At 35.2% G+C, this 24,870-nt stretch overlaps 2 protein-coding genes across 2 annotated transcripts in view; both read right to left on the reverse strand.

The window, feature by feature from the left end:
* Positions 1–24,870, reverse strand: part of l(3)mbt (lethal (3) malignant brain tumor) — a 194,271-nt gene that overhangs the window by 84,821 nt on the left and 84,580 nt on the right. The window lies entirely within an intron of this gene.
* LOC148947181 (acyl-coenzyme A thioesterase 13-like) lies at positions 657–24,710 on the reverse strand. The gene is made up of 3 exons (XM_089097308.1): positions 24,603–24,710; positions 9,024–9,208; positions 657–872 (listed from the first exon to the last, which is right to left on the reverse strand). The coding sequence occupies exons 1-3, from the start codon at positions 24,693–24,695 to the stop codon at positions 719–721; spliced, it is 432 nt and encodes a 143-aa protein (XP_088953434.1). The 5' UTR covers positions 24,696–24,710; the 3' UTR covers positions 657–718.

Below are 24,870 nucleotides of genomic sequence, written 5' to 3' on the forward strand. Positions count from 1 at the left end.
TGATGACACATTCTAAATATGGTAAACTCAGTAACGGCAATTTTCATTTTGTCGCTAAAATCGTCCTATGCATTAAATATGCATAATTATGCACATTAAATATGTGCAGAAATGTGCATTTCAATTCTTTCTCTGAGCAGTAAAGTTAAACTAATTGTGTAATTGTTCGTTTGGATATCTCAGCTCAGTGGTCAAAGCTACTTGCCTTGTTGGCAGCAGGCTCTGAGTTTGACACTTATTGATAGAAAATTTCCATTACTTGTCACACATGTAATTTTCTGTGCTTTACTGTGTGAGTTGTGTACTGTTCTTTTTCAAATAAGATAGTGATATATTGAAAACTGCTCATATTATATATCTTTTTCTTTGTAGAAGCTAGTTCGTTACGAAAGATGGCCTCATTCAAATGCTGATTTCCCAAAAATGGGTTTATTGGGATTTGTTTTAGATGCTAAGTAGAATACACTACCAAATGAAGTGACAATACTTTGAGTAGAATGATCCAAGAGTGATAGAAAAAATAGATCTCTACCGTTTTGTTCGTTTTTTTTGTAGGTGGCTAAATAAGATCAAGTCAGAAAAATCGGCTGTAATTTGTTCTCCAACTTTCTAGCTTTTCTAGAAAATTTCTGTCCATTTTTATACATAAATTTTGAAAAAAAAATTTATTCAAAGTTTACTCCTGAATAAAATTACTATTAAATTAAAATGAATTGATTCATCCTAAGTACTTCGTGTGGGTTCCCTGAGCAATCAAATCACCGGTAGCTTTATTTTTTATGTCAACTGTTAAGAATGCCAAAGTTTTTCCGACTTTACTTGTGCTTGCTTCTATGACTATTTCTTCTCCAATTTTGGCGGCTTTTAGGTACCTAAAAATAACGCTACAATAAAAAGCAAGTTCAATCATGTACATTTAGAATCCAAAAGTGTTTCCTCCTTCTTTAATGTTCTTAAATTAATAACCAAAATTCACAGCGAAATCACAGTCAGCCCCCACCTTTCACTCAGGTACACAATAAAGCTATGCCAACATCACGTAATTTTCCTAAAAATAGAAATGAAAATTCAAGCATAGATTAAAGGACCCTAGAGCGTCTACAAGTTAACTAGTATCTAAAACTAAAATCTTCTCCCAGAATTTTTGCAGACACATTCTTAAGCATAAAAAAATTCTTTTCATTCTCTTAAGAAGTAAAACACATTAGTTACTGAAGAATTGTTGGGTCCTCAGTCCCACTCTTTTCAAAAAAATAGGGTCGGCGTAAGGAAATGAGGAGAGCTGCCCCCCCCCCTAGAACTTCAAATTTACACTAGATATTACCGAGAACTTTCCGTATGCTGGAATTTTTTTGATTAGATGTTCACTGGTAGATTGGTTGAAAAAGCTGGAAAAAACAGGAATTTCCAAATATCGACATTTACCTTTCGATATTCAATATTGATTTTTGATCCACTAGATAGATAGGAGATTGGCCCACGATCAACAGGTTTTGACTTTTTTAATTCTCCAGGAATTGATTCAAGCGAGAAGAAGTTGCCGAGTATGCCAAAGCAAAGGTCAAATACCATCTCGAACCCCAGCATTGTTCCACCTGGATGCATCTCTATCCAAATGGTCAATAGTGGCAAACCTGGGCCACTCCGGTACTGGTTCAACTGTCTCTTGCTTAAGTGCGGCCACCTGACAAAAGAAACAGAAAAGTGGACAGGGAAACATTAAAACTTTTTTTTCAGCTACAACGTTATGAAAGAATTTGGTCAGTATAAAAAAAAAAAAACAACTACAAAATCAATTTCAGTAAGGTTAAAAAAAAAAAAACTAGAGAGTATTAACTTCAAATCATAAATTGACTGACCAACACCAAAAGTAAGCCGCTCTGCTAATCTTGATGTTCCACCTTTCAGTGGTTGCAGTTTCATTTCAACTTCTGTCTTTAAGAAACTATATGTCTCGTCAGTTAGCGCAAAATCTCTTATTCTAGTCTCCTTCAAAAAGTGGACCTTAAGTTCTTCAGTGCTACTTTTTCGACATGATAATATAGTGAACAGCTTTCCCTTTCTTGCTCTTCAGCTCAAACATGATGCAATAACAAGTCTTGACTTTCTCAATGTCAAATTGAAAGTTGCTGGTAGGGGGCTCGTCTTCAACGTCCATACTGAAGTCTTAGCCTTTTCACTTCTCTGACTTTCTTCCTTTCCAGGACTAGGGCTTTCTTGGCAGATGCAGCTTTTACCCAAGCAGTAATGCGTTTTACCCCAGCAGTACAGGGGTGTCAGTGAGAACTTCTGACTTTTTCATATTTTTTCCCTTACTTATCTGCTAACCTTTTCTTCTCATTTAGAGACAGAACCTGTGCTGCGTCCGTCTCGAGGTCTATGTTAAAGAAGGAGTCTAAATGTCACACAGGACTTGCGCTGAGCATAGAAACTTCTCTGGTAAGTGCTCCACTAGATGTAGTAGGTATTCTCTCTGAGACATATAACGAGAGGAATTAATCCTTGAAGACATTTCTGTTGGTGGGGTAGAGCCCACTTGCTCTGAACCCACTGATTACATTCTCAGGAGTGAAAGCCTTTGGATATGCTTTCCCAAGCAGCTCAACAATTTTTTACACTGATATAGTTTTACATTTGTGGGCAGTCATAAAACTTGCAGCTTCCTGTTTGGAGTAGGCCTTAAGAGGCCCCATGATTGTTCTGTCTAGAGGCTGTAGTTTGTGAGTAGTGTGGGGAGGGACAGTTAAAAGTACAACACTATTATTTTTAGCAAGATCAAGCAAATCAATGATGTATCGGCTGATCTGGTCGTCTATTTTCAGAAATAGTGGTGACTGTTTGGAGTGTTTGACTTGCTTGATAGAATACTGCAAGTAAAGCAATAAATGGGAGGAAGTCATCCAGCCAGAAGTATTCTCTGAGCAGATCATGATGGCTCCTGGTAAATCTACCACAAGTAAAATTTCCAGATACTGTTTTACAGGGGAAATAAATGGAGGATGTACTGTTTTCCCAATTCATTAACACCAGCACGAATCGTGGTCAACTGACCTCTTTCTACTGAGGTGAACTTCCCTACTGACTTGTGGCCTCGCTGTGCAATGATCTTACCAGGCTTGTCGATGTTTTCAGACCCAATTCGTCAACATTCCAAATGTCTTGCGGTCTGAACATTTGTTTATCTAGACCTTGCTCCGGGTTGTCAAAAAAAACTCCTACAGTGTGACGGTTGAAAGCATTTGCGCGTCCTAAGCTTGTACCTTCTGGCGTTCTTACTGATAGAGTTTTGAAGCTAGTCATAAAACCAGGGTACCAATTTTTACTTGCAATTCCTCCACTGTCTCCCCACTACCTTTGCATTTCCAGTTGTCTGGTACTTTTATACTTTTAGTAATGAAAAGAAAGACTGCTATTTTCTTTCCTTCTGGACCCCAGCCGCCTTTCTTTCTTTTCTCCTCTGTTTTACTTTTAAGCATTGTATCTTGAATGAAATTTAAGAGGAAAAAAAAAATTCAGTTCATTTACTGGTCTGACAGGGTTTTGAGCTTTGAGCTTGCCAAGTTCAAGCAAGCAAATCAAGTTTTGAGCTTGCCTTAAACCTTAATATATGCTGTTTACACAGCTTTTACAAGCATAGCCCACTTTCGGACACCTTGGTAGTACATGCCGAACCACCCCGGGTATTGTGGCCGATCGTGGGAATTCGCCATCCCAATGAATGAAAAAATATTAACAGCAAATAATATGATCCCTCACACTCAAACTGGTTTCAGGAACACCATTCCTCAACAGATGCTTTCATATTGTTAACAAATGCAATAAGTGAATCATTCTCAAAAAATAATGTCCTAGTTGCAGCTTTCCTAGATTTTGAAGGGGCATATGACAATGTAAACCACCAAATCCTTTTAAATAAACTTGCAAACCTTGGACTACCCCCAAGCTAGTATCTTTTATAAAATCTTTCATAGAATTGCAAAGTTTCATTGTTTGTGTAGGTTCAGCCTCTTCACCCCAAAAGACAATAACCAAAGGCCTTCCTCAGGGAGCAGCCCTCAGCTGCCTCCTCTTTGCCCTATATCTCTGGGACAGGAACCTCCCCCACACGAATCTACAATATGCTGATGATCTGGTACTATGGTCATCTGGCAACATCTTTGAGATTGCACAGTCAAAGCTGGAAAAGTCACTTTTCCAATTTGAAAAATTATCTCAACATTCAGATTTACCCATTGCACCTACCAAGTCAAAAGTAATCCAATTTCACCAAAAGCGAAATCATGTTAATGCAAGACTAACTCTAAATGGAACAACTATTCCAGAAGATAATCATATTAATGCATGAGACCTTACCTAGGTCTCATGCTTGACCAACAACTTAATTTTTACCTCCACATTTCAAACACAATAAAAAAATGCTACAGAAAAACAAGTATACTAAAAAGACTTCATCCCAGTCGGCTGTAATAACTTACTCCAGTTTTATAAATCACATATAAGACCCCATATTGACTATGGGCTCATCGTCTATGGTGCATGTGCAAAGACCCAGATGCAAAAAATTGAAACAATACAAAACGATATAATACGTCTCATATTTGGTCTCAGGATACCCAAAATCACCAGTTTTCTGCTTATGGAGAGTGGATTAACAACAATAAGGGAGAGGCGTAGCTTTCTCTTGATAAAACATCTTAAAAAAATTGAATGAAATAGTTCACACACCCTACATAATTGGTTAAGAAATCCCGCCATGTATAGAGGCATTGCAGATGAGTATGCCAATATTCAGAAGAAGTTCCCTGTACCCACAAAGTCTATTGCACCTACTTTCCCCCAATCCCCTCCATGGAATTGGTCAACCCCCATAATAAATACTTATTTCTCAAGGTGGACTAAAGATTTAACCCCCATTGCTTTTGTCCAGAAAAAATTCGCTGAAATTAATACAATTACTTATAAAAACTATTTCCAAATCTTTGTTGATGGGTCCAAAATGAATAAGAAGGTAGCAAGTGGTGCTTTCCTTCCTCCCCTGAAAATTGCAATGGGTGAGAGATTGTATAATAATGTATCCATAATGTCTGCAGAGTTAAATGCCATAATCATGGCATTAGAACACCTTATGGAAAATAAACCCTTGATTGCTAATTCAAGTAATATTATAGTTTATTCTGACTCTTTATCAAGCCTTGAGTTGCTGTCTTCAGCTCCTCAGTATAAGCTGGATATTGACACTTATCATTGTCTTAGTATTATAGATAATCTTGCTTCAAGTGGCATTAGAACTTATCTTCAGCATATACCTAGCCAATCTGGGATAAGTGGTAATCATCAGGTTGATGAAATAGCAAAATATGCTATAAATATTGAGCAGCCAAGTGGGAGACCAATCCCCATTAGAGATATTTACCGATGGAGACTATCAGATATTTTGTTTAATAAGAAAAATCCTACTCTTTCCCCCTTTCCCAATAAGTATTTTTCTAAAATTTATCATAGAATTCGTTCTGGAAGAAATGGACTAAATTTTCTTGCATTCTCGTATCAGTTTCCTAATTCAAGTGGTTCACTTCTCCTGTCCCCTCTTTGCAGGTATTGTATTATGAATAATTAAACAATTGACCACTGCCTATTTGAATGTAATATGCTGACGTCTATACAGCATACCTTGCATTGTAAACTGTGAAAGTGCTTCAAACACCACAAAATCTCACTATCAGCCAAGAGCCAAGCCAACTATACCTGCACACAGAGCACAGAAATCGATATCTATCATCTTATATTTGAACTGCTTGAGTTGAAAGCTCTACTGAAAGATATCTGAGAATATCTAATAAATAAGAGACAACCAAGCCAGAAGCTCTCTAGCCCACAGAGTGAAGCAAAAGGAAAAAGCCTAAATAGTATCAACTGAAAAGCCCGCCTGCTGTGAAACAGAAGAAGAAGAAGCAAACCGGTGAAGATGGCACGTCTTGGAAGATGCCAAAAGACAGGCAAATAATAAGAGAATACAACGCGAGTTAATGAATTTTCTAGCATTCGTAATTAGGCGTAGTCCTTCATTGCACAAAATTTCAGATTTAGTCACCATAAAACATGATCCAATCTGATATTTCTGGTAAAAGTATTAATCAAGGCCAGACATTTCAAAAAATTCACTGCCATCTGTCAGAGCTTTTATAATTTACCAGAAGTCCCCATAGGTTTTTATATTGAGATTATTTGCTTTCACTAAACATTGGCCATGCTGATCGTGGGCCGATCTCCCCTATACCAATTTTGATATTTAATATTGCCCAACTTAAAAATTTTGAATTGAATTCTTAGAACAAGAAGCTGTTATCTAGCCTTAATGTGATTTCTGTCAAATTGCTTTTATGGTGTTTATGTTATCTGGAAATTGGAAGTAGGATGGTGGGTTTATTATGTTATATTATGACCAGAAAATTAAACATGGAAAACACTAAAGACCGAGTTTTAGCGAAATACAGAATGATGAGTTTCTAATATTCAAAGGACCTCGGGAAGCATTTATAAGTCCCCCTCCATCGCAGAATCGGCGGCCCCCCCCCCGCTAGACAAGATGCTGCTTACGTCCATGATCATATTAAGGAAATTTTCTAAGAAATAAAAAGAACTTTGAATAGTCAATTGAAGTATCTTAGTATAGATTACATTATGAATTAGCTTGCCTCTAGGATAGATATTTTTCTGGGGAGTTTGAGCAAACAAATTTTGAGTGTTTGTGTGTGTATGTGATCAAGAATACCAAAATTAAGCTCAAAAGTCAAAATTTCAGGCTGTCTAACATAGGCATCTGTTGAGGAATGGGTCAGAAAGGCATTTGTGAAAAGTTAAATTTTTCAAAATGCAAAAAATAACACTTTCCTGGCAAGAACCCTTTCTAAACGATTGCTCTCTCCCACCCACTTGAAAACTCAGTTCTGAATTCTGTGTCAGAATCAAGCCTTTCTTTTGAGTTTTTCTCAAAACAAAGGCTTGATTAGCGAACATAGATCTATGGCAAATAGATCTTCCGTCCTGACTGCTGAGATCAAAGCTATAACTGAGGTGCTTAAGGTAATTAAAGCACAACCCCCTCTTTCAAAAAAGTGCATTGTCTTCTCATACTCAAAGTCAGCTTTACGGTTGTTTTTTAAAGTACACAATCGGCACCTGACTCAGACCTGTACTGCCTTAGGAGTCTTCTCTTTGACCAACAAGAGAGAAATATTGTTATCCAGTTTCAACACGTTTGAAGTCATCAGGGTATACACTCTAATGAAATGGCTGATTTGTTGGAAAATTCTACAGTGGATAGACTCGTTTCTATCAACGCCAGGTCCCACACTCAATGTGACACAACACGACGGAGAATACCTCAGAGACGGTTCTTACCTCCTATTTTCATCTGCCCCATGTGGGAAATTAAATGTTCCTTATTTCAGAATAAAGAGTGACTCTCTGAGCAAACAGTTTGTGGTAACAAACCGCAAGTAAGGAGCGACTCAGTTCAATGATAACCGAAACTCTAAAATGTTAAGCAAGGAAAAGTATGAATGGAATAAAAGGGATGAAACAAATTATAGATTTTGTTTAAATGTGCCCGAGATTTTGCAACACATTATTTTTGAAAGCTAGAACACAATTTACATGGCAGCAAATATCCAACCCACAATTGAAAGGCTAAAAATAAATAAAGATATTGATGTCAATTATAACATTGGGATGAAAGGTGTCTGTGCAAAAGCATTATTGATTTTCTGTTTGAGTCAGTATACCCATAGAGTTCTCCGGTGTAGAGGAGAACAAGTAGGAAGAGCCGTATTGATACCGGTTAGCCTATAGGCCTTAAATTGCTGAGAATAAGCAGCTAGAGTACTTGCACTTCCCACAAGTTATTCAATTCCCTCGTTTCTAAATTTCCTTTTGTTTTGTGTTATTGTGTTTGTTACTTGTTAAAAGGGAGTATTATAACCCTTCAAAATTGTATAGAAAAAAAAACTGTTTAATATAAAGATTGTGTTGATAATGAAGGAAAAACAAGCCCTTTTGTTTATATGATGATGGCATTGGTTTTTGAAACATCAAATGAATATTTTGAAAAAAACCGCCAGAAGACAAAAGGAGTCTTGTGGATTCCAGGTGTTTTTTTCCAGAAGAAGCCAAATAACACCAGAAGTTCACACAGATCTATGACTTAGAATCTATCACATCCTAATTCCTGGAGGGGGGGCAAAGAGATTAAATTATTTAAGCCAAAATGACTTACCAATAAGATGGAAGAGTGTTGGCATAATCCAAGTTCAGTAAAATAGGGTTATTATTTTTTTTTACTTTACATGAATCATGTTCAATATTCCATGAATCAAATGAAATTTTAGGTTTATGACTTTTTCCACCTTAATCTATGCCTCAAATTCATAAACTTTAATTCACAAGCAATACAAAACGTTCATTTGATATAATATTTTAAAACTCTACTCTCAACATGAGCCAAATAGGAAAGGTTGCACAGAAAACATAAGCTTTAAAATCAAGAGTTTGGAAAGAATAAAATACAAGACTTAAATTTTCTGATGATTATAAATTCAATAGATATTCAAACTTGAATTCAAAAATGAAAATTAACACTTGCTTTGACCAATCTTCATATTGGAAATATAGGCTACACAGTACTTTTCATGCTATTGGTATTTCCTCAAGTTTGGTATATGGCATAGCCTACATCCACAATAGCAAAATAAAAGAAAATTCTCATTCTGCAAAAATGAGAATTTTCTTCTGCAAAGACTTAATTTTAAAATTAAATTATTATAGGACCTTCTTGTCTGAAAGGGGGAAAGGGAGCCCGTTTAAGGGGCCCTTGCCCAAAAAACTGACATTTTTAGCCCCAAACCCGGTCTTCTATGCTCCCAGAAAACCTACAAGATTTCCTCCTATTAGGGTCAGACATGTGTGCACCCATGTCTAAAATTGTTCTTTACCCAGCAGTTTTTAAATCTTTAAGATGTACTTACGAAACACCAATGTTAACAGAGACACCGGGTGCTTGTCTTTCATGTGTGAGCAAAGCAAGTGTAGAGACCATATCTACCAAAGATGCTGATAGCCCACCATGTAAAGTTCCTCCCTTGTTTGTATGTTGTTCTTCAACTTTCATCTCAGCAACACATTTCCCATTGCCACCAGAAATTATTAATACCTAAGAAAAAAAGAAACTTCCATGAAAAAATATTTATTTCAAATATGTATTAAAAAAAAATCTCAAACAAAATTTATTTTGGCTTAATCTCTCTTGCTTGCAGAAGTCACCTCTTTTTTTCCTTCTGTACACTTTGATAATTTATGCCTCAAAGCAATAAAATGCCTCTTGTTTACAAATAATTGCTTTCTATTAAATATCTTTCTATTTCAAGCATTTTTAGGATCCACCTCAAACTGTTAGCCATGTATTTCTATTCCCTTCATGCTTCCACTAGCAAGATCTATCCTGGTATCAAGGACTCTTTTACTTTGACAATATTTTTCTCAGGACCCATGGAAATCTAAAATTTCTCAGAATTTTAAGACTTCATCTGAATTTATTGAAGAGTTCAGCAAGAATTTTGGATTTAGGAAAAAATTGCCATAGTAGTCAAATGAAATATCAGTTGACAGTCTTTGTACTTGATCTGTACTTCTTATCAAGACATCTTGCGATGTTAGAACTCATAAAGACCACTGCAATTTTAATCTAAAAAGCATTTTCTATCACATTTCGAAATAGTTAGAAGAGAAATGGCAGTAAGCTACCACTAATATATAGTGAAAAAAAAAAAAAAATCAGGCTACGCCCCTGTTCATTGGACTTCAAAAAATGTGAGAGTGAAAAATGCTGATATTAAAGACTTGAGCTCCTGAAAGCTTTTATTTATGAGCTCCTTGAGCTTTTATTTATATTTAGGATTGAGCCTCACAGAAACAGATTCTACTTAGTTGAAGAATATTTGGTTGGGGGGTATATGATACAAGTCCGAAAAACACCAAGTATTTTCCACCCTTCCAAAAAGAAATCTTGAGAATCTTTTGACGGCCTTAAAATACAAATAGAAATTTGGCTAGATATTAGTTTTATAAGCTATTGTTTGAGTTATAGTAAATAAGAAAACGAAAAAGTCTTATGTATAACTTCATTCATACTTCTCTAAAATAATTTGATATTTAAAGTCATACAGAAGACTATATCATTCTCCATGTTTAAAGGAAACACAATATTTTTAATTAATTTCATTCTTATGTTCCTGGCCTCCCCTAGGCCATTCAGCGTGTCCCCAGGTGGCGATAGGGGAACCCCCTGCAGATATGTAGGGTACCTCCATAGGAGGCACGGACCAAGGGGGGACCTTGTCCCTGGGGTTCCATAATAGAAACTGGGACACGTTGGTCCGGGGTCATAAAAACAGGTGGAGGAGGAAGAAGGCGCCTCCAATGTACACTCAAAAGGGCCCACTGGTTTGTCTGCAAGTCCCATGACTTACAAACCTTATCCCAGTAATGGGTTAAATTGCATGGTGATGCAGAACACCAGCGCGGGAGGATCCTTTATAGGAGGACAACTGCGGCAGGGCGTTAGATCCAGATCTATGGACAACAGCCTCTGCAAAAGGCTGCCTAAACCCTTTTGGGGTACCTGCAAGACAGGGGACCTTGCGGTCAACTCTACGCCCACTTGAGGAATGGCGCCCCTCGAGGAAATTATAGCCTAGTAAACAACACAACATTCGCAAGGGATTCTGACTAAGGGACAATTCTGCCGGGCTTCGAATGTTTTCACGGGCGTCTTCAGGCTGAAAAACCTCTTCCTAGCTAATTTATCTATTATGGGATACCTCCCCGTAGTAGCATAATATTTGTAGGCATGAATATATAATAAGTCGGAGGTAATAGGCTTGAGACTGTCTGTGCAGGATTTCGACTCTTGTTGATAGAAGAGCATCGCCAAGTGCTAAAAACCATGTTGTGACCAAGATGGGCCCAGGATTGCACAAAGCCTCCATTCATGGAGGTCCCAGGGACTTCTTGCTGTCCAGTTCTAAGCCGGCTTAAGCACTTCGGTGTCGATTTGAGAAAATATGTGATCCCCGTCCCGCACTGGTATTCGGGATTATTGCTTTTCCTGAGGCGAAAATAATTTCAATGATTTAAAGAACATGAAAATTGGAACTTGGAATGTTACGACGTTAAAAAATGATTATTGTAACGACATTTTGACTGACGAATTTAGACGATTCGAACTGGATTTATTAGGAGTTTCAGAAACTCATATCCCAGGGGTAGGAAACATGAAATTAGGTAATATAGAATTTGTTTACTCCAGCAGGAAGGATGGGGTACATAGACTGGGAGTGGGGCTCATGATGAATAAGGAAGCTGCTAAGTCTGTTTTAGACTGGGAAGGTAATAATAATAGAAGATTAACTACTAATTTTATGACTAGAAAGCTTAGAGTGCCAATTACTATATTATATGCCCTGTAGTATCGACTCATAAAGATAGCAGTGCCCCAGGTGAATTTTACTCAAAACTAATAAAGAATATATACTTGACCCCAAGCAGAAAGATGATGTTATTACTGGGAGATTCTAACGCCCAGGTCAGTAGAAATAGGAATAGATGGTATCCTAGCCTAGGTAAATTTGGTGTAGGAAAAGAAAACAGTAAAGGATACAGACTTTTGCAGTTTTGTAGGTATAACAATCTAGTTATAACCAATATGATATTTGGTCATAAAATAATTCATAAGTTAACATGGTATTCACGTGATGGTAAGACAGCAAACCTTATTGATTATGTTATAGTAAACCGAAGACTGGCAGGATCAATACATGATACTAGGGTATATAGGAGTGCCCTTATTTATGTTAAAAGTAAAGATCACAGTTTAGTAGTGTCAAGGGTTAATTTAAAGCTGCAATATCGGAAGGGTAACTACTTCCCGGGAAGTTATGATGTTCGTAGACTCCAGCATGAGAATTTGAGAGAAAATTTCCAGGAGCAGTTGAATACTAAACTTGAGAGTTCAAAATTTGAAAATGTGGAAGATGGTTGGAATAATTTTAGAAAAATAATTTGTGAAGTTGCAGGTGTCTTACGGAAGAAAGCTAGAACTGCAGTTAAGAATATTAGTGAAAAAGCTTTATGTTTAATAGAAAGGAGAAAGGACTTATCTGAGTGATATATCATATGAAAACAAAAGCAATGTAAAGAAAGTGAAGAAAGCATTGAAATATGAACTAAGGAGGTGTGAAGTGGAGGCCATGGATAAAATTGCCGAGGATCTGGAAGATGCAGCTAGACGGCATAATAGTAAAATATTGTACTGGCATGTCAATAAATTGAGAGGGAGTAGTCAATCCGAACTTGGCACAGTTAAAGATAGGAATCGGGCCACAATTAGCGATAATGAAAAAACTAAAGAGAGATGGGCCGAACATTTTGAGAATTTGCTTAACTGAGATAGAGTTGCAGGAAAAGATATAGAGGAAAATGAAAAAGTTTGTGATCACTTGGATGTGAAGGAAGATTTGTTTTGTGAGGAGGAATTAACGAAAGTACTAAAAGGATTAAGAAATAAAAAGGCCCCAGCTGCTGATTGGGTGGTAAATGAGTTTCTTAAATATGGTGGCTTGGAGGTTACAAATAAGCTACTGAAGATTATGAATATGATTTTTGAACAAGGGGAAGTACCTAACGATTTTAGGAAAACCTTAATTAAGCCACTTTATAAGAAAGGTGATAAAAATGAGTGTGGTAATTATCGAGGCATTAGTCTGGTCTCTGTAGGTAGTAAATTACTTAGTAATATGATACATTTTAGACTGAGAGATGCCGTTGACAAAGTTTTAAGGGAAGAGAAGCGAGATTTTAGACACGATAGAGGATGCGTCGCCCAAATTTCCAGTCTTCGGTTAATAATTGAGAAGTGCCTAAGTTGTTAAACACCTAGGGTCCTCAGTTTTATAGATTATGAGCAAGCGTTCGATTATGTTGATAGAAGAGCTTTAGTAAAGGTTTTATCCTTGTATGGTATACCAGACAAATATGTTAAAGTTATTAGTGCTATGTACGAGAATAACACTGCTGCGCTTAAAGTAGGAAACGAGGTTAGCAGGTGGTTTTGTATTAAATCAGGAGTTAAGCAGGGTTGTGTTCCGTTCCCCTTTATATGGATTATTTTGATGGACTTAGTCTTAAGGAGCACAGAAAAGGCAATGGGAGACCATGGAATCAAATGGGGAAGAAAAAGTCTCCTAGACTTAGATTATGCTGATGATTTAAGCATCCTAGATGAAAGTGTGAGCAAAATGAATGAAGTTTTAGAGGTTTTGCGAGTACAGGGTGCTAGAATAGTTTTAAAAATTAATGTTAAGAAGAATAAGTCACTAAGGCTAGGAATAAGTGAGGATGAAAAGGTGACGTTGGGCAATGAAAAGATGAATCAGATGGGCAGCTTCACTTACCTTGTAGTATTATTAGTAATGATGGTGGGAGCAGTGAAGATGTTAAAAGTAGAATAGCCAAGGCTCAGGATGTTTTTTCACAGTTAAAAAAAAGTTTGGAAGAAAAGGAAGATAAGTCTGTAAACCAAGATTAGAATATTAGAAGCTACTGTGATGAAGGCGGTCAAATATGGCCCTGAAGCATGGATGCTCCGAATAGCGGATGAAGATTTGCTAGATGTTTTCCAGAGAAATTGCTTAAGGATTGTTCTGGGTACCCGGCTGACTGACCGTATGTCAAACAATAGGCTACACGAAAAATGCGGTTCAATACCGCTCTCTAGGGCTATCCTGAAAGAAAGGTTGAGGTAGCTAGGGCACGTTGTGCGGATAAAGGATAACAGATTGCCGAAGATTGTTCTTTTTGTCCAACCGTCTAGGGCTAAACGGAAAGCAGGTCGCCCTCGTCTGGGATGGGAGGACATCATAAAGAAAGTTTTAATGGAAATGGGAACTTCGTGGGCGGGTGTAAAAGAAGAGGCTTTGAATAGATTGGGGTGGAGGAGAAGCGTGCGTAGCTGTGTTGGCCTCAGGCGGCTTGGTGCTGCGGTGAGTAGTAGTAGTAATATATAGTAATACTTATCCTACTTGCACATAGAACCAGAGGTGGACCATAGAGATATGAAGATCAACTTGCAAAGCAAAAGATGCATGACTATTCATGTTGGTATGAGTAAAAGAAACATGGAAAATGTAAGCAGCACTAAGTGTCGAGACAAAAATGGTTAAGAGGTATCAACCAGCGCTGGTTAAAATTTTCCAAGAAAAACAATTCATTTTCAGTTTTCAGACAACCCTGGTAGGGACCATCCTCTCAACTAGTAGAAGTATAGTTTTTAGCAGTATCTTTAGACCTTTGGAGTAGAATTGACAGGACTTCTTGATAGCTTCTTAGGATTTCAGGCAGGGTCTTTGAGAATATTAAAGTGGTTGAAATATTACCTCCAGAATTGAACATGGAGAGGGAAGATTAGCAGTTTTGCACATTTCTCAACAAATCAAGATTTTAGGGTGGATACAACGCTTTAAGCAACTTTGTTAAGAAACTAAGACATCAGAATACAAGAAGCATTAATAGAATTCAAGTAATTTCATTAATGTTTCAGAGTCTAGCAAGGCTTAATATTAGAAATTTCTATTTGACTAATCAAACTCTTTTGTTGTACCACAGTAATAAATAAGTTTAGTGATAACCTTGCATCTAAATAATCATAGAGAAAGAGACTGTAATAACTGTAGACTGGATTACTAGCAAGTTTTTGAACTTCCAGTAGCATTAAGTTAATGCCCCCCCCCCAAAAAAAATCCTACATACACTCCAGTTGTAGGTCTATTTCTAGAAGTTGTGCTTTTATAAGCCAAAATTTGTCCAAGGTCAGGCCTAAGTGCCTAACCTTGATGGAGGAGGAGGTGTCTGTGATACTACAGAATACTTTCAATAGCATAGATGCTACTACATAATCCTTTCCTTTTAACTTCATTCACTCAGCTTAAAGTAATGGATGCTTTACTGGCCGGCTTCCATTTTGGTCATCACTTACTGTGGTCATACCTACCTACTGTAAGTCAAGTAATACTTTTTACTTTTTTATGACTAAATGTTTTTCTATTTTTTTATTTTTAGTCTCAGAATTTAAATGAGTTCCTTTTTTTTTTTAAAAAAATGGGAGATACAAATAGAATCTAATAAAATGCTACATCGGAATACAACAAAAAAATTGTATTGGAAACTAGAAAACAAAAAATTAGAAAAATACTAAGTAATTACAGGGGGACAACATGTTTTGGCTAAGATTTTTTTTTCTTAGAGGATTTGAATAATAAAAGGTCAACACAATTATAGTATATGGCTCAATTTGGTATGCTTTACCAAGTTGATGTTCAGAAAAAACCTATTGATCCAAATATAGGCTGTTCCCTCTTACCTTGCATAGAGCAAAGACGTATTTACAAATGAAACTAGCAAACAAAAACAAAGTAAAGGGATCTCTCCCACTTTGTAGGTCATAAAGAAAAACATTTGGGATTGCCAGTTTCTACAATTCACATTGACAGTGTTCAAGGATGTACATTCTGGCCAATATTGGGGCTACGTCATATAGAATTCAAAGATTTCACATGTTATATAAGCAAACACTCATAGGATTTGATAAGAAACAGGCTTCTAATTTTCTCCTTTTTTAATTCTGTCTCCTAGATTGCAAATAGTTTTTTTTTTTTTTGGCAAACAGGTTAATGCCTGATTTTCACTAGTTTAAAAATTTTGGATAAATGCAATTTTTGCACTGAGCTGCAAAACACCGTAACTGTTTTGAACATTACACATACTATGAGTTCGAACTACATTATAGTTGCTGCAGTTTTTTGCATGCAATTTCAAATAATTTCTTTTTTGACTTTCATCATGGTTTGCTTGCAAAATAAGGAATTTTTGTTTCTTTTAATTGGCCTATATTCAACACTAATGCTCAAAATGAATGCAAAAAATTGTGCATGAGTCAGCATTAGATTAGCTGTATCCCTGTTATCATTATGTGTGGAATTTGCAGCTATAATGGAAATTTCTCCCTGGACTAAAAAGAAAGCTTACATGAACATTTCATCCCTGAATTTATTCCATAAAATTTTGCCAGATATGGTGAGAGTTGGTGTATGGTTAATTTTACACAGTGATACAATTTTTTTGTTAATGTTTTATCAGTAGTTAGTTCATAATGCCAAACAAGTCCAACTAAAAAAAGAAAAAATAGAAAAAATTTGTAGAGTAATGCCTTCAGTACTAAGACACTGCTTAATTTTGCACAAATGTTTGATTAACATCAACTATTTCATTACTGACTGATGTGTGCAGGATGTGTCCTTAACACTAAATAATTTCTGAGACCACACTGGCTAATCATGATAAAACGAAACAATAGTAAAAAAAGAGACAACCGAGGATTATACAAGCCAGTGAAAAATATGGACAAAAATGCAAATATTTTGGTCAAGACCTCCGCTTGACCGTCTTCAGTGCAAAATAATAACATTAAAATTACTAATACAAATCCAAGGCTACTACAGAGAAACGGGAGAAACCTATTTAAGCCCCATTTATAATGAACTAATTAATTCTGATCGTTTTTACTTAAATATTAAAAAAAATCACATTTTGCAACCTAACCTAATCTGTGACGATGTTTTACCTGGAAAGCATTTAGCTTTTAAAAATTCTCTGTATAAATTAAAAAATTTAATTCCCATTCAGTACTGTATTTTGAAATTTAAAGGTTTGAAATTTTTTTATAGTACCCTTGGATTTTTATTAGTAATTTTAATGTTATTATTGTGCACTGAGGATGGTTAAGTGGATGTCTTGACCAAAATATTTGCATTTTAGTCCATATTTTTCACAGGCTTGTATAATCCTCAGTCTTCTCTTTTTTTACTATTGTTTCATTTTATCATGATTAGCCAGTGTGGTCTCAGAAATTGTTTACGACAAGCTTACGACAAGCTCTGTATAAATTAAAAAATTGAATTCCCATTCAGTACTGTATTTTTTATTCAGTTACCCTTTTACTGTTACATGGAGAGGGTCTTCAAATTTATTTGTGTTTTTTTTTAAGGTTTGAAATTTTTTATAGTATCCTTGGATTTTTATTAGTAATTTTAATGTTATTATCTTGCACTGAGGATGGTCAAGCGGAGGTCTTGACCAAAATATTTGCATTTTAGTCCATATTCTTCACTGGCTTGTATAATCCTTGTTTTTCTCTTTTTTTTTACTATTGTTTCATTTTGTCATGATTAGACAGTGTGGTCTCAGAAATTATTTACAACAAGCTTACAGAGACCATATGACCAAGTCTGTTCTTAATTATTTTGATTTTTCTAAAAATCTAATTAACCAGCAAGACTTTTTAGAGAATTGTAGGTTTCATAGAATTCTTCCAAAGTCTCTTTGTTTTGATTAAATCTAGGCACGCAATTGGAACTGAAATTTAGTGATAGGGTTGATTTTCAATCATTGAACCACATTTCAAAAACCATAAAAACCGACGTTTTTTCCTTAGTAACATGATCTCTAAAGTTCGACATCTTTTACAGTGTAACCTCTAGGCAGGTTACACTGCGTCAGGTTACACTCCTTTCGTCAGGTTACTCGTATCAGAAAAGTTTTTAAAATTACTATACAAATAATTTCAAAATTCCAGACGTTTTCTTCCTAGATTCTGTCCTGGCCCAGCCATTGAGAACCTATCTTCGAAAGTTCTTACACCAGAAGAAATCCATATCTTGTCTAAGGGACCAAAATTTTGCTTTCCTCATCCACGAGTAAATTTCTCAGAGATAGTATCCAGTGTGGAGGCAGATATATTTGGCTCAAGAGTTATTGTGGAAAATCCAGATTTACTTCAAGGGGAGGATGTTAGGAATCTTCTTGACTTCACTCCTTATTCCTCTAATTCAAAAAATTGGGAAACACAAATTCTTGGAAATTTAACAAAAGACCCAGACATCATTATCACCAGGGCTGACAAAGGGAATAAAACTGCTATCCTTGATAAAAATCTGATATAACAAAAAAGTTACAGATATTTTGTCCAACATTTATAAACACATAGTCAGACCCCACCAACAAGTTCACCCGTGAAGTACAAAAAGAGCTGGGAATTTTACAAAAAGAAAGACTTGTTACTCCACAAATGTACAAAATGTTTTACCCTAAAGGGTGCTCTGCTCCTAAATTCTATGGTCTCCCAAAAATTCCAGCTTCCAGAGTTTGCCAGCTTCCAGACTTGGAAAATGGTTATCCACAATTTTCCATCCTCTTATGTCAATGCAAGCTTCTTACATTAAAAATTCAGTACACCTTGTGGAAAAATTAAAAAACCATATAAAAAAAACATATAAAAAAAGACACAATTTTGGCCAGTTATGATGCCATTTCAATGAATACATCATGTGATATAAAAAAATGTGAATTTGCTCTTCAAAAGAAACTAGAAAATAATATTGACCAGATGGATTACAAAACATTAGATATTGAAACCGTTATAAGACTTGTTCACCTTTGCTTTACAGTTAGCTGGTGAAAAGCGAAGTTCTTGTCTCTTTTACAAACATTTCAAAAAGAAAACAAAACATAAGCAGGAAAAAAATGAATTGATTATATACAAATTCTGCCATGTACGGTGAGAGTGAAGGAAAAATCTAATATTTTTTTTCACAGTGGCCAAAGTAGTTGATCAGGGGATATGACTGGGAGGTCTGGGGGGAGGAAATTCCTACTTATATATTCAAAAATACCTTGTTTGACATATGTGTTGAAAAAAGCAGAACTTAGCTACTCCTTATTTATTTGAAAATATAGGCCTACTTTTTGTATTCACAAATGTTTTTTACATTTTTTCACATATAGATGATGATTTTGTAAAATCACAACTTTTCAATAAGGTATTTGGTTCAGTTTTTACTCAAACACACACTCAGTTTAATCCTCCAGATTTAACAAAAGAATTTGATGATTCTGAGTTTACAGTCCAGCAGGTTTATCTGACACTCCAAAATCTTGATCCAGGAAAGGCACTAGATATTGACGGATTTTCCAATGTGATGTTACGTGAACTTGCATCAGTGCTTGCTGGACCACTCATATATCTCTTTAATCTTTGTCTCTCATCTGGTAAATGTCCTTCAGCTTGGAAAAGAACTATCACTAAGCCATTGTACAAGAATGGTTCAAAGTCCCATTTCAATAATTACAGACCAATTTCAAATACATCAATCTTTTCTTGTATAATGAAAAAAAAAAACTGTAGTGAGTAGAATCCAAGCACATTTTGAGGAAAATAATTTATGGTATTCTGCTCAGCATGGTTTCCATAAATGCCGATCTTGTAACACGCAACTTCTTGAGGTGATTCATGATTTTCAATTGATGGCTGATAATGGTGTTTTGTTTGATTGTATTTATATTGACTTTTCCAAAGCTTTTGAGAAAATTTCCATCCCATTTCTGATAAACAAATGTCAACTTTATGGTATTGACCCATAAACTAAAGCATGGATAACAAATTATCTTACAAATAGAACCCAAGGGGTTGCAGTAGATGATGCTTTGTCATCACCCATGTCTGTCATAAGTGGAGTTCCACAAAGCAGTTGTCTTGGGCTAGTACTCTTCTGCCTTTTTATCAATGATTTGCCAGACATTGTTAGGAACTTGACCTTAAAAATGTTTGCAGATGATGTAAAAATCTACAGGTCAGTCATGAGTGAACATGAGATTTCTTTACTTCAAGGGGATTTGGTTGCTTTGGGCCAGTGGTGTACTGCAAACTCTATGTTCATTAACAAAACCAAGTGCAATGCTGTGCACTATTTGCATAGATTCCCTCAACATTACCATTACTTTATTGTTGGTAATCAATTTCAAGTGTGGAATATGTTTGTGACCTTGGGATTTGCTTTGATTCAAGTCTCAAATTTAATAAACTTGTATCAGATATCACCCATAAGGTGAATTACCAATTACTATGTCTAAGGTGTACTTTTTCTAAGTTTAATCTTTATTCACTGATTTCACTTTATGTATCCATTGTATGTCCAATACTTGAGTATTGTTCATCAGTATGGTATCCCCTTAATAAGAGAGATAGAGAGAGGATTGAGAGAGTGCAATGTAGGGCCACCAAACTCATACCATACCTGAGTCATCTACCTTACCACCAGAGAATGCAAAGACTACAGTTGCCTTCTCTCCAGTTCAGACGTGATAGGCCTGACCTAATGAATACATTCCGCATTGTTAGGAATATTGATAATACCACCCCAACTCACTTTTTCACTTTTACAGAATACAGTAGTACCCATCAACACCAACACAAAATTTACCCACCATGTTCACAGAAAAGAATAGGCAAAAACTCTTTGTCTAGCTGAGTGTGGAAGACTTGGAATTCACTTCCATCAGAAATACTTGCAAGTACCACAGTCCAGTCTTTCAAAGGTAGTTTAGCCTCTACCGATTTCTATACTAGGTCCTATCACAATCCATTTTGAGAATATTTTTATGTTTGTATTAGCTGATTTGTGACAGTGTATTTTCAGCTATTTTGTAAACTTACTTTTTTTTGTCTCAATTATTAATAGATATGTTTCAGTTGGTTTGGTATGCTACTGTATGTTTCAGTTATTATGTTTTCAATGTTTTCAGTTACTGTATGTTTTTGCAAAAACATTCTTAGACCACACTGGCTATACATGACAGATGAAACTCAGAGAGGAGAGAAAGTAACAAAATGAAAAATAAAATCAAAAAGGGTGAAAAAACGAGTATTTTGTCAGTCAGTGGCGAATCATGAAAATGACAAAATATAAGCAAATATTTCGACAAGGACCTCTGCCAAGTCGTCCTCAGTGCTAAACAAAAAAGAACAAAAAAAAAACACGAAAATCTAACCTTTCAAAGTTTACCCTACAAAGACAGAACAGACACTGAATAAAAACCAGGCAGGAATCAATGAAAATGAATTTACCAAGATGATTGGGCAAGGATCTTTCGCCTTGCAATAGTTTTAGCTGGTCTACAATTTCGGTTTTCATTAGATATGCAAATAGGTTCTTTTACGTTATTTCGGGTGAAAATATTGATTGAGTCCTTCAAGATTAAACTGTTGTAAATTGGGCTTAATGAAATATCTCCAGTATCTCTATTTATTGCTAAATTTTTGTTTATATATTTTTTTATCTCAATTACCTCTTTAAAAGTTTGTGGTACGCCATTCACAGATGATATCAAGGTTGCCTCGTCAAACAGAACTAGATGGGTTGGATTTACGAAAATATGCGAAGCCAATGCCGAATCAAAGTTGTCATTGCTATTCTTTAATCTCAGGGACTTATCTATTGAAATTTTATGCTCATGCAAACGTTCACCCAGTTGTTGATGGGTCCTACCAATGTAAAATTTTCCACAAGAACACGGGATTCAGTAGACACCATTACCTAGTACAGGGTCAGTTTTATCCTTTCCTGAGTTGAAAAAGTTTTCAACTTTTTGTTCAGTTTTGAAAGAAACAGAAAGATTATGTTTTTTTTTTAAATTTTTCCAAGTTTATCGCCAAGTTTCGGGATGTATGGTAAAATGATGAAAGTTTTTTTCTCAATTGCCTGTGTAACTGAATCAAGGGGGACAAGCTCCCTATTTTGTTCTTTTATCTTTTTTAATTGTCTAACTATTATATTTTCAATGAGTTTGATTGGGTAACCAATGCAGAAAAGAATATCCTTGACATAATTTAATTCAGAATTTATATGATTATGGGAACAAATTCTTAAAACTCTGTTGACTAAAGAGATTATTACCCCTCTTTTCACAGAAGGAGGGTGATGGGAAGAAAAATGTAGATATTGATCATTATGAGTCGGCTTTCTATATATAGAGAATTCAAGACTAGGATTAGTTTTTATAATCAAAACATCCAAGAAAGGCAGCTTACCTGAAACTTTGAGTTCCATTGTGAACTGGAGATTTGAATCAAAAGAGTTCAAATGTGCCAAAAAATCTCTTAGAGAGTCTTGTCCATGTTCCCACACAGAAGTTAAGAAATGAACTAGGAATTTTAAAAGACACTAGACTAATTACCCCTCAAATGTACAGAAAATTTTATCCCAAAGGTTGTTCAGCCACAAAATTTTATGGTCTGCCTAAAATCCATAAGAAAGATATTCCGTTACGTCCAATTGTAACATGGTATAGTTTTCCAGCTACGGGTATAGGAAGCTTTTTAGCCACCATTTTTAAGCCTCTTTTAAGCACACAGAAATCTTATATAAAAAACTCCATAGATCTTGTTAAGAAGTAAAAAAATCAAAGTACAACAGAAAATACCGTCTTATCTATTTTTGATGCAGTTTCTATGTACACTTCATGCAATGTCCATAAATGTGAGCAGGCTTTACAAAGAAAATTAGAGGAAAATTCAGCTTGGTCGGATTACAAAACTTTGGAAATTGATACAATAATGACCCTTGTCTGTCTTTGCAACAAGTTCTCCTTGTATTTTAAATTCCAAAACAAATTTTTTCTTCAAATGATGGGCTTATCCATGGGCACTGTCTTGTCTCCTTATTTGGTAAATTTTTACATGGATTTCATAGAACAGTATGCTTTGAATAGTTTCCACTTAAAACACTCTATCTGGTTTCGTTTTGTTGATGATATCTTTTCTGTTTGGGAACATGGACAAGACTCTAAGAGATTTTTTGGCACATTTGAACTCTTTTGATTTGAATCTCCAGTTCACAATGGAACTCAAAGATTCAGGTAAGCTGCCTTTCTTGGATATTTTGATTATAAAAACTAATCCTAGTCTTGAATTCTCTATTCTCTAGTCTTGAAATTTTGTGCATGAGCACAAAATTTCAATAGATATGTCCCTGAGATTAAAGAATAGCAATGACAACTCTGATTCAGCATTGGCTTTGCATATTTTTGTAAATCCAACCCATCTAGTTCTGTTTGACAAGGCAACCTTGATATCAACTGTGAATGGCGTACCACAAACTTTTAAAGAGGTAATTGAGATAAAAAAATATATAAACCAAAATTTAGCAATAAAGAGAGATACTGGAGATATTTCATTAAGCCCAATTTACAACAGTTTAATCTTGAAGGACTCAATCAATATTTTCACCCGAAATAACATAAAAGAACCTATTTACATTGTTATAGACTTTTTTATAATTGTTTAGTGTGACAAGCCTGTTAAGCTTACCATATTTGGTATTAATAAATAAATAAATTTTTTCTGTTTATTTTGGCTTTTTTGGCATTATGATACAACTAATGATGAAAAATTAACACAAAAATTTCAGTTTAGTAGGATTCCTATTCTCCAGAAGGAGACGCTATAAAATTCTGAAAACAAATTTTAAATGTTCTAAAATAGGCTGCTTATTTATATCATTCCTAAAAACAGCCTACAAAACTCTTCCCAGTAAATTTTTAACAGTTCATATTATTGAATTATGAATAAAGTAAAAGACCACTTGATGCCTCTTTTAATGCTCTTCATGAATATAATAATTGCTTCTATTGGAAATTCAAATTTACCCACCCTCACCTCCCTAATGTGCAAATATATACCCTGAATTGTAATCACACAAAGAAGTTATCAAAACTAGGCTAGTTAAATTATTGAAAAATGGTTAAAAACACATAACTAGTTTATAAACAAGTTGTCCAAGAGTAGCACATTTCAAAAATACTTATTTATAACAATTCAAACCTCATTTATTAGGCAACTCAAATATAAAATGTTTTCCTACCATTTCAAGTTTTTTGAATGCCATCAACAAAAATAGGGTAAATATATACAAAATCATATTATTGAGCTTCTAATAAAGTGAACATACCATTCAATGCCTTTTTTCAATGCTGATTACAAATATAAAACCATTTCAATTGGAAATTATTTTTGCCACCCCTCTATATATGTCAATTCAGGATACATATTTGCACATTTGGGGGTGGGGTTAGGCTAGGGGGGCTGAAGATCATTTCCAATAGAAATGATTATTATATTCATAATAAGCGTAAAAAAGGCATCAATTGGTGTATTCACTTTATTCCTAACTCAATAATATGATTTGGTACATATTTACCAAAAATAGTGCTGAATTTTGTAATTTAAAACTTTACCAATTAAAATTCATGGTATAGGCTATATTTGCACATTAGGGGGGTTAGGGGTGGGAAAATTTTAATTTCTGATAGCCTAGAAGCAATTATTTTATTTTTAAAGAACACAAAAAGGGATCAAGTGGTGTGTTCACTTTATTTGTAAGTTAATAATACAAACTGCAAAAAATTTACTTCCTTCCAGTCAATAAAACAAATAGATAACTGGAAAAGGGTGTTTAGAGCCTTAAAGGCGGATGCCTGCACTCTTATTTGGAGATTAGCTTTTCTTCATTTTTGAAAGTTTCTTTCTGTTAGCCTAGGTTTAATTGAATTAACTTTCCAATACTGCAAGAATCCCCAAATGGTTTTACCAAAACAATAAGTACCTCTTTCATACAGCGATCAAAGCCCTTATAGTCTTCAATAATCAGTTTCCACATGGTTTGCAGCAATTTTGTTGCTCCTTTTCTAGCTGCCATGATCTCATATGCCGCTATTTTAAATATTTTGCTTCAACTATCGACTTGACGTTCAACGAAGTTTTAGGCCCATTTTCAAAAGGATGGTAAGCTGAATGAAAGTCACCCATTTCGATTGTGAACTTTTGTTTCTGGTGGATTTGTTCAACAATAGTGTATTTTTGCTTCCATGTTC

Source organism: Artemia sp. Qi Xiang Cuo, chromosome 11, assembly GCF_049724085.1.
Source record: "Artemia sp. Qi Xiang Cuo chromosome 11, ASM4972408v1, whole genome shotgun sequence".
Taxonomy (NCBI): domain Eukaryota; kingdom Metazoa; phylum Arthropoda; class Branchiopoda; order Anostraca; family Artemiidae; genus Artemia; species Artemia sp. Qi Xiang Cuo.

Bases quoted from the DNA above. Each gene is read 5' to 3' on its own strand.
- LOC148947181 (XM_089097308.1), bottom strand. From the start codon at position 24,695: ATGGCAGCTAGAAAAGGAGCAACAAAATTGCTGCAAACCATGTGGAAA. The intron at 9,209-24,602 runs GTACTTATTGTT...TTTTTTTCTTAG, and splicing joins TTGATCGCTGTATGAAAGAG to GTATTAATAATTTCTGGTGG. The intron at 873-9,023 runs GTAAGTACATCT...CGTTATTTTTAG, and splicing joins TCTGTTAACATTGGTGTTTC to GTACCTAAAAGCCGCCAAAA.